Genomic DNA, 12,877 nt, shown 5'->3' on the forward strand with positions numbered 1-12,877 from the left:
GTGATGGCTAATGATTGTATGCTTCGCGCGGCCCATCCAGTCAGGGCTGATCGGAGATGATAAAATTTCTGAACCGGTGTTAAATGTTCATTTTGATCTATTGTTGTCGAGAAGGAATCGTAAAATGACTGCCAATCCTCGAGGGCGCCATCAAATGTAGGTATCCGAACCTCCGGTAGTTTAAGCGAAGCAGACTCGCGACCGGATGCTGATTCGCCGCTTGTCGATTGTGACGGCGTACTTCGTCGTATATTGATTAATTGTTTCGTTATTCGGCGTTGTAGTTTTTCGTGTGCTTCCGCTAGTTCAATGCCGCTCGCGATCTCTCCCTCGTCTATAGCTATGATCTGGTTTTGTAAGGCACGGAGTTCCGTATCGTAGGTTTCTAGACGCTCTTTAATTTGTATCAAGTCGATCTCTTCCGGACAGCCTGATTTTTCGATGTCGTCCAGTTTTTTTGCGAAGCGTGTAAACTGGGCGATATAGTAGCCCCGGCGACGACGCAAGGTGGCGAGTTCGTTTCCGGTTGCCATTATTTGTTATGTAATTGAGAGAGAAATCGTTTGAAATTACTTCTGTTTGGTGATTGTCCACTTTGGGGCAAGAGGTTGTGTGGTTGCGTTTCAACCACCGAATTATACCTCTTCAAAGGTGACGACCCTTTACGTTACTGACCTCGCCGGGGTAGTAACGCTTCCGCTGCTGGTTGTGTTGGGTTCACGTGGCACTGTATGATAGTGGGTGTCACTGGCGTGCACTTTTCACTTGACACTGAATCCGGTTCAAAGGACCAAAATGTTTCGGCCGTTCGCGGAGAGACGCGATCGCTAGATAACGCGTCAACGAGAGTCGTAAATTCTCGTTACGATTAAACAATCGACGCCACGAACTGATTGATCCCCTATTTCTATTACGAGAATGGAGGTGGTTAGGTTTGAGTGTATATGAACAACTATACTGGGTTGGTTGATAAAAGTTTAATAAAAATAACGAAACAACAAGTTCAGTCAAAGATCAACAATTAAAAACGAAAAAGATAACAGTCAAGGTTTGTTTAGCGGTTTGCTTATAACGAGATCTATCGCACTTCGCAGCTTGAGACAGACGTTATGTGTTAGATTCGATTCAATGTGTAACGTTCGACGTGTCACAAGGAACTAACTGACTTTAGATGATTCCTTTGTCTCATGTTTAAGACGACCCCCACTCTACTTAGGTCACGCCACCGTTCGCGCCTATGATCACGTATGTCTGTTCTTGCGTGAAAAACGTAACGGACAAAATTCGACGTTTCCAGAACTCGCTGCTTGGCGACAGCTATGCGCTAGTCGATACATTATATATGATCTGGCGGTCAGATGAAACGATCTGCCTGCGACATTGTAGGGCTGCGAGCGACGGTTAGAAAATACAGCGTGTGGCAAGCCTCGTGGCGTAACAGACGTTTCATACCGGGGGCAGCGAAAATCCTACAAAACACTTGTGGCGGCACTCGACAAGCCAAATACCACCACTCGACACTAACTAGTGCTGGACGACGGCAGCGCAGTGGTTAACGTCTTAGGTTGCGAACGTTCGGAACCCGGGTTCGAATCCCGGCGACCGGAGTCCGATTTTACTCCCACGCACCAAAAAACGGAGGAAAAATCAGCAGCACCCAGCAGCAGTACATCTACAACCCCCAGTGACAATTACAGCGGACCAGGCCCAACTACTACACAACTATAACTCACGGCCACCTCAAATTGGTGACCCCGACGTGATTTTAAGTGAATGAGGTGATCGTGATAGTGCTTGTGAGATTTCAAACGCCGCGAAGTTAAGACAGTGCAAAATGACCGATACCGCCGATTTTGAACATGCGACGGTCGGGGGTAGCAACGTAGACTCGATAAACGCGCTCCTCCGTGTACCACCTTTCTGGCCTGACGATGTTGAATTGTGGTTTACGATGCTGGAAGTGCAGTTCGCAACCGCTCGGATCACGAGCGACCAGGAAAAATTCCAGACCGCTGTTGCACACCTCGATAAGTCGCACGCGAGATTAATCCGAGACGTATTGACCGCCCCGCCGGCGACCAGATGTTACGAGTTCGTCAAAAAGGAGCTCATCAAGAGACTGGGAGAATCGGACGCCAAGAGACTCCGACAAGTAATCAAGAAGGAACAAATGGGCGATAGGAAGCCATCCCAGTTCTACCGAGATCTAAAAAATTTATCCACCAACGCGTTAGCGGACGATTTCATTCTTACTGTCTGGGAAGGCCGACTCCCGCTGCGCGTGAGGAGCATCCTAGCCTCCGTATAGAGCAAAGACCCAGAAACCCGCATCCAAATCGCCGATAGCATCTTCGAAACCACCATGGAAACAGGGCAGATCGTCGCGACCAGCGCAGTCCAACTACCCGCGGCAACCCACACAACCGGTCAGAACAGCGGAATAGGGCACCCCGTGGCAACCGCCTTCAACACGTTGAACGAACGGTTAGCGCGAATGGACGCCTGTATGGCCCAGATGCGAGCGCAATTTGCCGAGCTGAGAACTGACGTACATCGCCGACCACGATCACAATTGCGTTCGCGTACACAATTCCGCCGCCGTCCGCGTTCCCGCGAGCAGCCGCGGCAAGATGGACTATGCTACTACCACGCACAGCACCGAGAACGCACGAGAAAGTGCACATTCCCATGCTCTTGGAATTCGGGAAACGGAACCAGCCGTCCGTAAAAGTGGCAAACGACGACGGTTTAGCATCTCGCCGCATATTCGTAACGGATAGGAACTCGCGAATCTCCTACCTTATCGATACCGGCGCCGATATTTGCGTATTCCCGGGCAGCATGTTACACGGGCCCGTGAGCAAAAGCGAGTACGAGTTGTTCGCGGCCAACGGGACACGGATCACAACATACGATACCGTCGCGATCAATCTAAACCTGTCCCTACGCAGAGCATTCAAATGGAACTTCACGGTAGCCGACGTCAAAACACCCATCATCGGCGTGGACTTCCTAAGCCATTACGGGTTGCTCGTGGACGCGCGAAACAAAAGCCTCATCGACACGGCAACCCAAATGTCATCGATGGGATACACCGCCACGACAGACGAAGTGTCCGTTAAGACCATTATCGGCGAATCACCATATCACCAACTCCTGGCAGAACTCCCGGACCTCACCCGCCCACCGATTTTTGGAAAAGAGAAGACTCGACACGGTGTGGTACACCACATCGAAACCACGCCTGGCCCGCCGGTCTACAACAAACCCCGCCGTCTCGCACCTGATCGACTTAAACAGGTAAAGGAGGAATTCGAGCTCATGATCGAGCAAGGCGTGATGCGACCATCGAAAAGCCCGTGGGCATCACCTCTGCACGTAGTGCTGAAAAAGGACGGAAACCTGCGACCATGTGGCGACTACCGTGCGTTGAACGCCCCCACCGTACCCGACAGGTACTCACCGCCACATATCGAAGACTTCGATCGAAGACTTACCATGCATCATCTGCATCGTAAGCGAATCTTCTCAAAGATCGATTTCGTCCGCGCGTACCATCAAATTCCGATCGCGCTCGAAGACATCGAAAAAACCGCGATAGCAACACCTTTCGGACTTTTCGAAGCAACAAACATGATGTTTGGACTTCGGAACGCCGCGCAAACATGTCAGCGATTTGTCGACGAAATCACACGGGGGCTCGATTTCGTCTACGCGTACATCGATGATTTCCTCATAGCATCGGACGATGAAAGTCAACATTGCGAACATTTGAAAATTCTGTTCAACCGCCTCAATAATTACGGCGTCGTGATAAACCCCACGAAATGCGAATTCAGCGTGCACGAAATTACTTTCCCCGGATACTCGGTAAACTCCGACGGAATTAAGCCGCCGCCCGAACGCGTCGAAGCGATTATAAAATTGTCGAAACTCGCGAACGCTAAGCAACTACGTAGGTACCTCGGTATGATAAACTTCTACCGACGTTTTATACCGGGGGCCGCAGAACCACTCGAACCGCTCAATGACTTGTTAAAAGGCGCGAAAAAGGGCAACGAGCCCATAGAGTGGTCGGAACAGTCGGAAAACAGCTTTCGCGAATCGCAACGTGCTCTCGTGGATTCCATGATCCTGGCGCATCCGATACCAGGCGCGCCTATCAGCCTCACGGTAGATGTATCCGACTACGCAGTGGGAGCAGTATTACAACAACACGCGAATAACGAATTGCAACCGCTAGGGTTCGCAACGAAATCTCTGACCCCCGCTCAGCAAAAATATAGCGCGTACGATCGCGAACTAATCGCAATATACACCGCAATCAAACACTTTCGATACGCTTTAGAAGGCAGAAACTTCGTAATATATACCGACCACAAACCTCTCACTTACGCGCTCAGACAAAAGTTAGAAAAGTGTTCGCCGCGACAATTTCGATATGTAGACTACATCGGTCAATTCAGCACCGATATACGTCACATAAAGGGCCTAGTTAACAACGTAGCCGACGCTCTGTCACGCATCGAAGCAATAGGGAAGTAGTACTATCTAACGTTTTACGTTATTACGTAATAGTATATATCGTTATACGTTATATGGTAATACTATATAACGTTATTTGTAATATGGTAATACTATATAACGTTATTCGTTATATGGTAATACTATATGACGTTATACGTTATAACGTGACAATATACAACGATATACGTTATTGCGTAATAATACACAACGTTATACGTTATTACGTAATAATATACAACGTTATACGTTATTACGTAATAGTATATAACGTTATACCTTATATGGTAATACTATATGACGTTGTACGTTATAACGAAACAATATAAAACGTTATACGTTATTACGTAATAGTATATAACGCTATACGTTATTACGTAGTAGTATATAACGTTATACGTTATATGGTAATACTATATGACGTAATACGTTATAACGTAACAATGTAAAACGTTATACGTTATTACGTAATAATATATAACGTTATACGTTATTACGTTATAGTATATAACGTTATACGTTATTACGTTATAGTATATAACGTTATACGTTATTACGTTATAGTATATAACGTTATACGTTATTACGTTATAGTATATAACGTTATACGTTATTACGTTATAGTATATAACATTACACGATATAACGTAACAATATACAGCGTTATACGTTATTACGTTACAATATACAACGTTCTACGTTATGTGGAATATGGTAATACTATATAACGTTATACGTTATAACGTAAAAATATACAACGTTTTACGTTATTACGTAATAAAATACAACGTTCTACGTTATATGGAATATGGTAATACTATATAACGTTTCCGCCCGTGCATACACGGCCTAGAGTCTCCTAAGGCTCTCACATTATCCAGAACTCCGACAGTTCCTATAACTCTCAAGGGCTTAGAGCTCTTAATGCTCTCCTTCTATCATCCAAGAATAATCCTTCTCTTCGTTATCTGTATCTTAATCAACGGCGTTACTACTTTGTGTGATTGTATAAAGTGTTGGAAATATACATTATTATAACTCAGTGACTCCCAGTGTTATACCGCATCAACCACCCCGATTATCCTAACCGAAATACGGGGATCGAACTATTCATGGTGTCGATTATTCTAATCGTAACGGGAATTTACGACTCCCGTTGACGCGTATTCTAACGATCGCGTCTCCCCGCGATAGCTCGAAAATACATGGTCCTTCGAGCCGGATACTGTGTCAAGTGAAAAGTGCACGCCAGTGACACCCACTACCATACAGTGCCACGTGAATCCAACACAACCTGCAGCGGAAGCGTTACCACCCTAGCGAGGTCAGTAACGTAAAGGGTCGTCACCTTTGAGGAGGTATAATTCGGTGGTTGAAACGCAACCACACAGCCTTCTGCCGCAAAGTGGACAATCGCCAACAGAAGTAAGTCCATACGATTTCACTATCAATTACATAAAAAATAATGGCAAACGGAAACGAACATGCCGCCTTGCGTCGACGCCGGACCTACTATATCGCCCATTTTACACGCTTCGCAAAAAAACTCGACGACATTGAACAATCAGACTGTCCGGAAGAGATTGACTTAATACAAATTAAAGATCGTCTAGTAACCTACGAGACGAAACTCCGTGCCATACAATACGAGATTGTAGCTATAGACGAGGGAGAGACCGCGCGCGGCATTGAACTAGCGGACGAATACGAAAACCTACAACGCCGAATAACGAAACATTTATTCAATATACGACGAAGTACGCCGTCACAATCGACAAACGGCGAATCAGCCGCCGGTTGCGGGTCCGCTTCGCTTAAACTCCCGGAAGAACAAACGCGCGGTCTCGAGATCAGAGAACAGTATGACGATATATGCGATCGGCTAAGACGTAACCAACGTATAGCACAACAACTCCGGTCATCGAGACCGGCACACAATGGATCAGCCGCTGGTATCAAATTTCCACGAAATGCTTTGAATCAGCCAACCTCTCACGATCCACTTTTTTTTGCGTGAGGAGGGGAAAATGCTATTACGCATGCCCAGTGACCCGCATCATTGGGTTATGTGGGAATCGGTCGGATGTCGTTGCCATACCCACTAAAAACCCCTCCTCCTTCTTCCTCCGCTTTGAGGGCAGACAACCCCGGTAAAACCTGTCGACAGTCATCAGGGTTGTCCTTTCGTGCCCCGTTATATCTACTTCTTCGGGCAGTTATTGCTCATGTCATCTTCTCAGCCAGTTCAGAATACTGGGCTGATCTCCTTCTGCGGTTTTTCGTTGTTTCGTATTCTTGCCTTCATTGCTCCGCGTAGTTGTTGTTTCACTCGTTCTCCTCCTTGCCTCTTCCCAGGCCCTCGCTGTCACCCTCCTGTGACACATGACGGTCTTGCAGAATTGCCTGAATTTATTCCAGCTCTCGTTCTTGGCGGTCACCGTGGCGATCAGATTGCCCACGTCTATCTCCTCGCCAAGAGCGTTCTCCAGCTCGATCCTTCTGTCCGTCCACTTCGGGCACGCGAAGAGGGCGTGCTCTGCATCGTCGTTAGGGTCTCCACAGTTGAGACAGTTGCTGTCGCTGTCCTTGCCAATCCTTTTCCTATAGACACCGAAGCTCCCATGCCCGGTTAGCAGCTGCATGGTGTGGTGATCGATGTCCATCTTCTTTTTGGTAAATAGCAGCGCACTCGGTATTAATTTCTTTGTGATATTCTCCTTTTTGTAGTTGTTCCACTCCTTCTGCCAGTCCTCTTGGGCCTTCTTGCGAATCGCCTCCAGTTCCTCCTTCAGCTTGCAGCCGTCATCCGTGCGAATCTTGGACTCATGGATCTTGTTCCTCTCGTAGGTCTCTCCGAGCATCTTTATCTTTATGTAAATCGGGAGATTCCCGGTCAACACGCAAAGTGCCGCGTGGGGGACGGTACGGTATACCGTCGTTGTTATGCACAGGGCCGTTCGTTGTGCTCGTTTCAGCTTTTTCCTGTTCTTATCGGTATTCGCTGCTCTAGCCCACACCGGTGCTCCGTAAGTTACGATGGACTCCCACACATTGTAGTAGAGCCTACGAGCCAAGCTGGGCGGCCCGTTGATGTTGGGTAGTATTCCCCTAAGGGCTGCCATTAACTTGTCGGCTCTATTACACACCACCTCGATATGCGCACCGAACCTCCGACTGGAGTCGATGACGACTCCGAGACACTTGATGCGATCGACCGTTTCGATGTCCGAGGAGCCCAACCTGAGTTTCACCACTCTCGGCACTCGCAACCTTGTGATGAGCATGACTTCCGTCTTTTCTCTCGCCAGTGTGAGCCCGACACTCGTGCACCAATCGTTGGCGATCCTTAGCATCGTGTTGACCTTGGCGGCGGACTCTTCGTTCCTCCCGACGGAATACCTGATGGTCAGATCGTCCGCGAAGGCGGTTGCTCTGACCATTGGCATGTTGTCGAGTCTCTCGAGCAACCGGTCGTATACCAAGTTCCACAGGAATGGTCCGAGGATGGATCCCTGCGGAACTCCCGCCGCCACCTTGTGCTCCACCGTGCCGTGCTGGTTGCTCACGATGATCCTCCTTCCGGATAGGTAACTGCCGATTAGCCTTTTGACCTTCCATGGCAGCTTCCTCCTGTCAAATTCCTCGTATATGCTCTTCCAGCTGAGCGAATTGAAGGCATTGCTAATGTCCAGGGCGATCATCACGCATATTACCTTCTTCTGTTTGCAGATGTTGGCAAACTTCATCACCTGCGTGATGGCATCTACCGTACTCCTCTTCTTTCTGAAGCCATATTGCCTCCGATGGAACGGGTCCATTCCGATGCATCTCTCGATGATCTTCTTAAAGCATTTTTCCCACATCTTGCTCATGGTTGGGAGTATGCTTATCGGCCAGTACGCTTTAGGGAAACTGGGATCCTTTCCCGGTTTCCTTAGCAGTATTACTCTGGCCGTCTTCCAGCAGTCTGGGATCCTTCCTGATTCGGTGATGCCGTTGAACGCCCTTGACACGAGCTCGCTCCTGCGACTCGCTATCAGCTTCGCGATCTCGCCCGGCACGCCATCGACTCCAGCAGCCTTCTTGGTGTTCATTCTTCCGGCGGCATCGACGACATCGCCTTCGCCGATGGCGACGCTGAGGCTGGTGTCTCCTTCTTCTTTGGTCTCTGCCTCTTCGCGGCCTTCGCAATGGGAGGGTCCGTGTCCCATGGTGAATAGCCTCTATAGGACTGCCTTCACCATGTCGATCGGCATGTCGTTGGTTGGTCCCTTGCTTTTACATCTCTTCATGACCGTGCGATAGGGTTTGCCCCAAGGTTCGCTCTCCAGTATCTTGCAGTATTCTGCACAAGCTGTTTTTTTGCCGCGGGCGATCTCCTTTTTTAACTGCCTTCGGATCTCCTTGTAGGCGTTGACGAGGGGCTCGGTGTTGCCGGCATTCTTCTTCCTTTCTCTCGTCACCTTCCTGAGCGCTTTGTGCGTCTGCGCTCTAAGTTCCGCGATCATCGGGTTCCACCAGTAGTTCGCGTACTTGCGGCGAGCCGCACAGTTCGCCTTCCTTAGCATCCCTTCGCACGTATCTTCGATGCTCTTTTGCAAGGACTCGGCCCCAACCGCACCGATAGCCGCGTTGAGGTCCTCCTTCTTCAGTGCGTCGTCGAATCTGCTCAGGAACTTCTCCGGCGACATGTCCTTGGTCACGTACCTGTAGAACTTCGATACGGTCCGAGTCTTCCTCGCCTTAAACCTGTGGAGCACGTACAGATGGTCCGAGGCCGAGTATTTGTCCAAGACCGCGCTTCCGGCGTGTGTCTCGCTGACCTTGTTAGATACCCTTATTATGTCGGGGAAGCTCGTCTTCCCGTTCATGAAGAAGGTGTACTTTTCCTTGAGCCTCACTGGAAAGACCCGGTGGCCGCTTAATGCCTCCATTAGACTCTCCCTCTCTTGTCTGTGGTCGATCCTCCCCAACGGGTTGACTTTGCGTTGAAGTCTCCGGCCACGACGACCTTGTCGTGTCTTCTAGCAACGTTCTTCGTCATAGTTGACAGCGTGTCTATGTACTTGGAGTATGCTAGTTTATTTATGTTGGGCGAACAGTATCCGCTGAAGCAGAAGACGTCGCCGACGCGGACGCCCACTATCCCGTCGCTCTTGACCTCTGTTGTTTCATCAGGAAGTTCGCCATTGAGGAGTGTGACCCATATCGAGGCGTCTCCTTTGGTGTCATTAAACTAGTGCGGTAGCTGTCTGTTCGGCTCGGATATTATTATTATATCCGGCCTAAGTTCGATCGCGCATTGGTGCATCATGTCTTGCGCCAGCTTGCATCTGTTGAGGTTTATCTGCAGTATCCTCATTTTTTCGTTTTCAACAGCCTTCTATATTCTGGACAAGCCAGGGATCCGGTTACGTGGTCAAATTTCACTCCTTTCTCCTTGCTGCAGATGGAGCAGCAGGGTGCGTTGACGCAGGCAGCTATCGTGTGGTCGTTGGCTCCACACTTCCTGCAAATCTCTTTTCCAGGGCTTATCGCCGTGCATTTGTTTGCGATATGCCCGAACGTGAGGCATCTGAAGCACTTTACCACATTGGGTAGTGCCTTTATCGAGGCTATCGTCAAGCCGGTTCTGATCTTCCGGCTCGCCCCCTCTTTGGCCAGATAGGCTTTCGGCATCGTCACTATTGCCGATTGTGTGCCCCACGGCGCCATTCTTAGGGTTTTTACTTCCACCTCGGTGATGTCGCTTATGCTTAGTTGCATTACTAGCTCCCTGGCTGGTTCTTCCTTGCTTACGAGCGGGTCTATATCCCTGATCTCCACGGAGGTCTTGTCGCGCATTGGTCGCGCTCTCACCTTGCCTCTTAGCCCCGTGTTCATATCCGCCGCGGTCTTTTTGGCGTTGCTACCTGCTTTCAGCTCGATCAGAATGTCTCCTGTTCTGGTCCTTCCAATTCCGCTGCTCTCTTTTAGGGTCTCCCTTGCCCCCATCAAATCTTTGTAGACCTGGATCCACTCCTTGTCTTGACCTACTTTGACGAGGATGGCTTCGGGCCTGTTACGTACCCTCTTTGGTCCCTCCGGCCTCCTTGACTTGTCCAATGCCGCCCTTCCTGTGTTCGCCTTCCTGTCCACCGCCGGAGTGTCCGTTCTTTTTCCTCTCCTTCCGCGGACAGGGATCTAGTCTTCCTTTACATCGCTGTCCGTGCAATCCGTAGTCGCTTTTGCCGAGCTGTTGCCGGCACAGGCTCCTGCGTAGGAGGCCTCCACGGTCGTTGGTCTCTTTCTCTTGGTGTCTCCTTTCCCTTCGATGGGCGATATCTCCTTCCATTTTCCTTCCTTCTCCCCGCTCCTCCCCGGAGGGGTGGTCATCCTGGTGGCCGTGACTATCCTAGCGTTCTTCTTGAGCCTCATCTCGTCCAGCATCAAGAGGAGCTCGATCGCTTTTTTACTGATAGCGTCCGTCCTTTTCTTTATGTCGGCATCCTTTTTGCTCATGAGGTAAAATCTGTTACCTATACCTTGGATTTCGCGGAAGACTTCTGTGATGATTTCCGTCATCGCCTTCCATTCGCTCATTTTGATGACGATACTGTCCTCGTCATTGCTTTTGATCTCGGCCGTTGCTCTGTTCACCATGGCCTTCCTCCTGAGTCATTTCCTTGATGCTGCCGCTTCGCTGCCGCTGTCCAACATTTCCGCCGGTGTGTCTAGCTCCGAGGTGCTGGCTGCCTCGTCCCTCGTTGCCATCGGCTGGCTCCTGGCCAGGCTTCTCGTTGTCCTGCACGCGCTCTCCTCCACTGGAGACTTTCTCATATATCTGGTGATCTTGTCACCTTTCAAGAATTTTTCCTTGGCGATTCGGCTCGCCTTTTCGCTGGGTGGTGTCTTTTCCTTGCTTGCCTGCATCGGCATCTCGACTTCCTCGATGATTCCCGCGATATCTTCGTCAAATTCAAGGTATCTTCTTGTGGTTTTCTTGCATATCTTTTCCTCCGTGACAACTGCGGGTGTTTCTTGGTCCCCAGTCGTGTTTACCGAACGAGGGGAGGCCCTGGGATCGACCTTCCTCTCGCCGTTCGTCCAGTCGTTGGGTGACCATCAGGTCGAGCCTGGGATGCTACTCGAATCACCGACGGGGCCTGGAAGCTCCGAAACCCCCTGAGCCGTAAGTTTATTTACCTTATAAAACTTGTCCATATTGTTTTATATGTGTGTGTGTGTGTGTGTGTGTGTGTGTGTGTGTGTGTGTGTGTGTGTGTGTGTGTGTGTGTGTGTGTGTGTGTATGAAAGGGATGTCCTTTGACGTAGCCGGTCGTCGTATAATCACACTGTATCCTTCCAAGTGTATGCGATTCGTATCCTAATAAACTTGTCGATGTCGTCGTAAAATCGCCAATCGTATGACTGATATCCGGATATTTCTAAAACTTCACCGTGGCCTGCGCTCTCCTTCTTTGCCTCGGTTAGTGAAAATCCACCGAATCCTGCCCGCTGACGATGCGCTGTCCGCGGAGGGTAAATATTACCTCGCAAGGTCACTATCACTATTCGACGAGGGGAGTCTTAGCTGGCCCTCCATGGAGGCGCTCTCCCCCACTCCTTGGTTACCCAGGTAGCCTGCACGGTGGCGCTTCGGTCGCGCGACCCAAGATGGTCTCCGCTCTGTCCCTAACCTCACTTTTCACACACAGCACTTTGTATCACTTCTCTCGCTTTTATTCCAGCGAGCTCCACTATTTCTTATATTCTCACTCATTCCAGAGCACTAGAACTTCACTTTCATGCACTTTTCCGCCCGAATTCTTTAATTAACCCAGATATTTCGGTTATGCCTACGGAGCGACGTGCACGTGTCCGTTCTGCTTGCCGCCATCATATGTAACTGATCAGCTGCTCTATGTGTTTGATATGTTGATCAAACGTTTCGGAGAAGACTAGGATGTCGTCAATGTAGTTAATGCAGAATTCTGCTAATCCGTTCCTTCTAAGGGTGTTTGCCAGCACCCGTTGGAAAATAGCAGGAGAGATTTTCAGTCCGAACGGTAAACATTTCCATTGCCAGTGTCCATTTTGTGTTATGAAGGCTGTCTTCTCTCGGTCCTCCTTTTTTTATTGGAATTGACCAAAACGCTGAATTAATGTCAAATGTTGAGAAGAAATGGCAATTTCCCACTTTGACTATGATATCTTCAATTCTTGGGAACGGTTGTGGTTCCGGAACTACAATTCTGTTTATCTCTCTGAAATCAATACATAGTCTATCTCTACGATTCGACTCTTTTTAAAAGCTAGTGCCACTGGTGCTGCAAATGGTGAACTTGATTCCTCTATGAGATCGTGTTCTAGT

The 12,877-nt window shown here is 49.1% G+C and overlaps 1 protein-coding gene across 1 annotated transcript; it reads left to right on the forward strand.

Moving 5' to 3' along the window:
• The first annotated feature begins 1,834 nt into the window (after positions 1–1,834).
• Positions 1,835–2,308, forward strand: LOC126927652 (uncharacterized). Its single transcript, XM_050743692.1, has one exon. The coding sequence runs from the start codon at positions 1,835–1,837 to the stop codon at positions 2,306–2,308; it is 474 nt and encodes a 157-aa protein (XP_050599649.1).
• Positions 2,309–12,877: the final 10,569 nt, after the last annotated feature.

The sequence above is a fragment of the Bombus affinis genome, unplaced genomic scaffold (genome assembly GCF_024516045.1).
Source record: "Bombus affinis isolate iyBomAffi1 unplaced genomic scaffold, iyBomAffi1.2 ctg00000187.1, whole genome shotgun sequence".
NCBI lineage: Eukaryota > Metazoa > Arthropoda > Insecta > Hymenoptera > Apidae > Bombus > Bombus affinis.

Excerpts from the sequence above, each read along its gene's own strand:
- LOC126927652 (XM_050743692.1), top strand. The coding sequence starts at position 1,835 with ATGACCGATACCGCCGATTTTGAACATGCGACGGTCGGGGGTAGCAAC.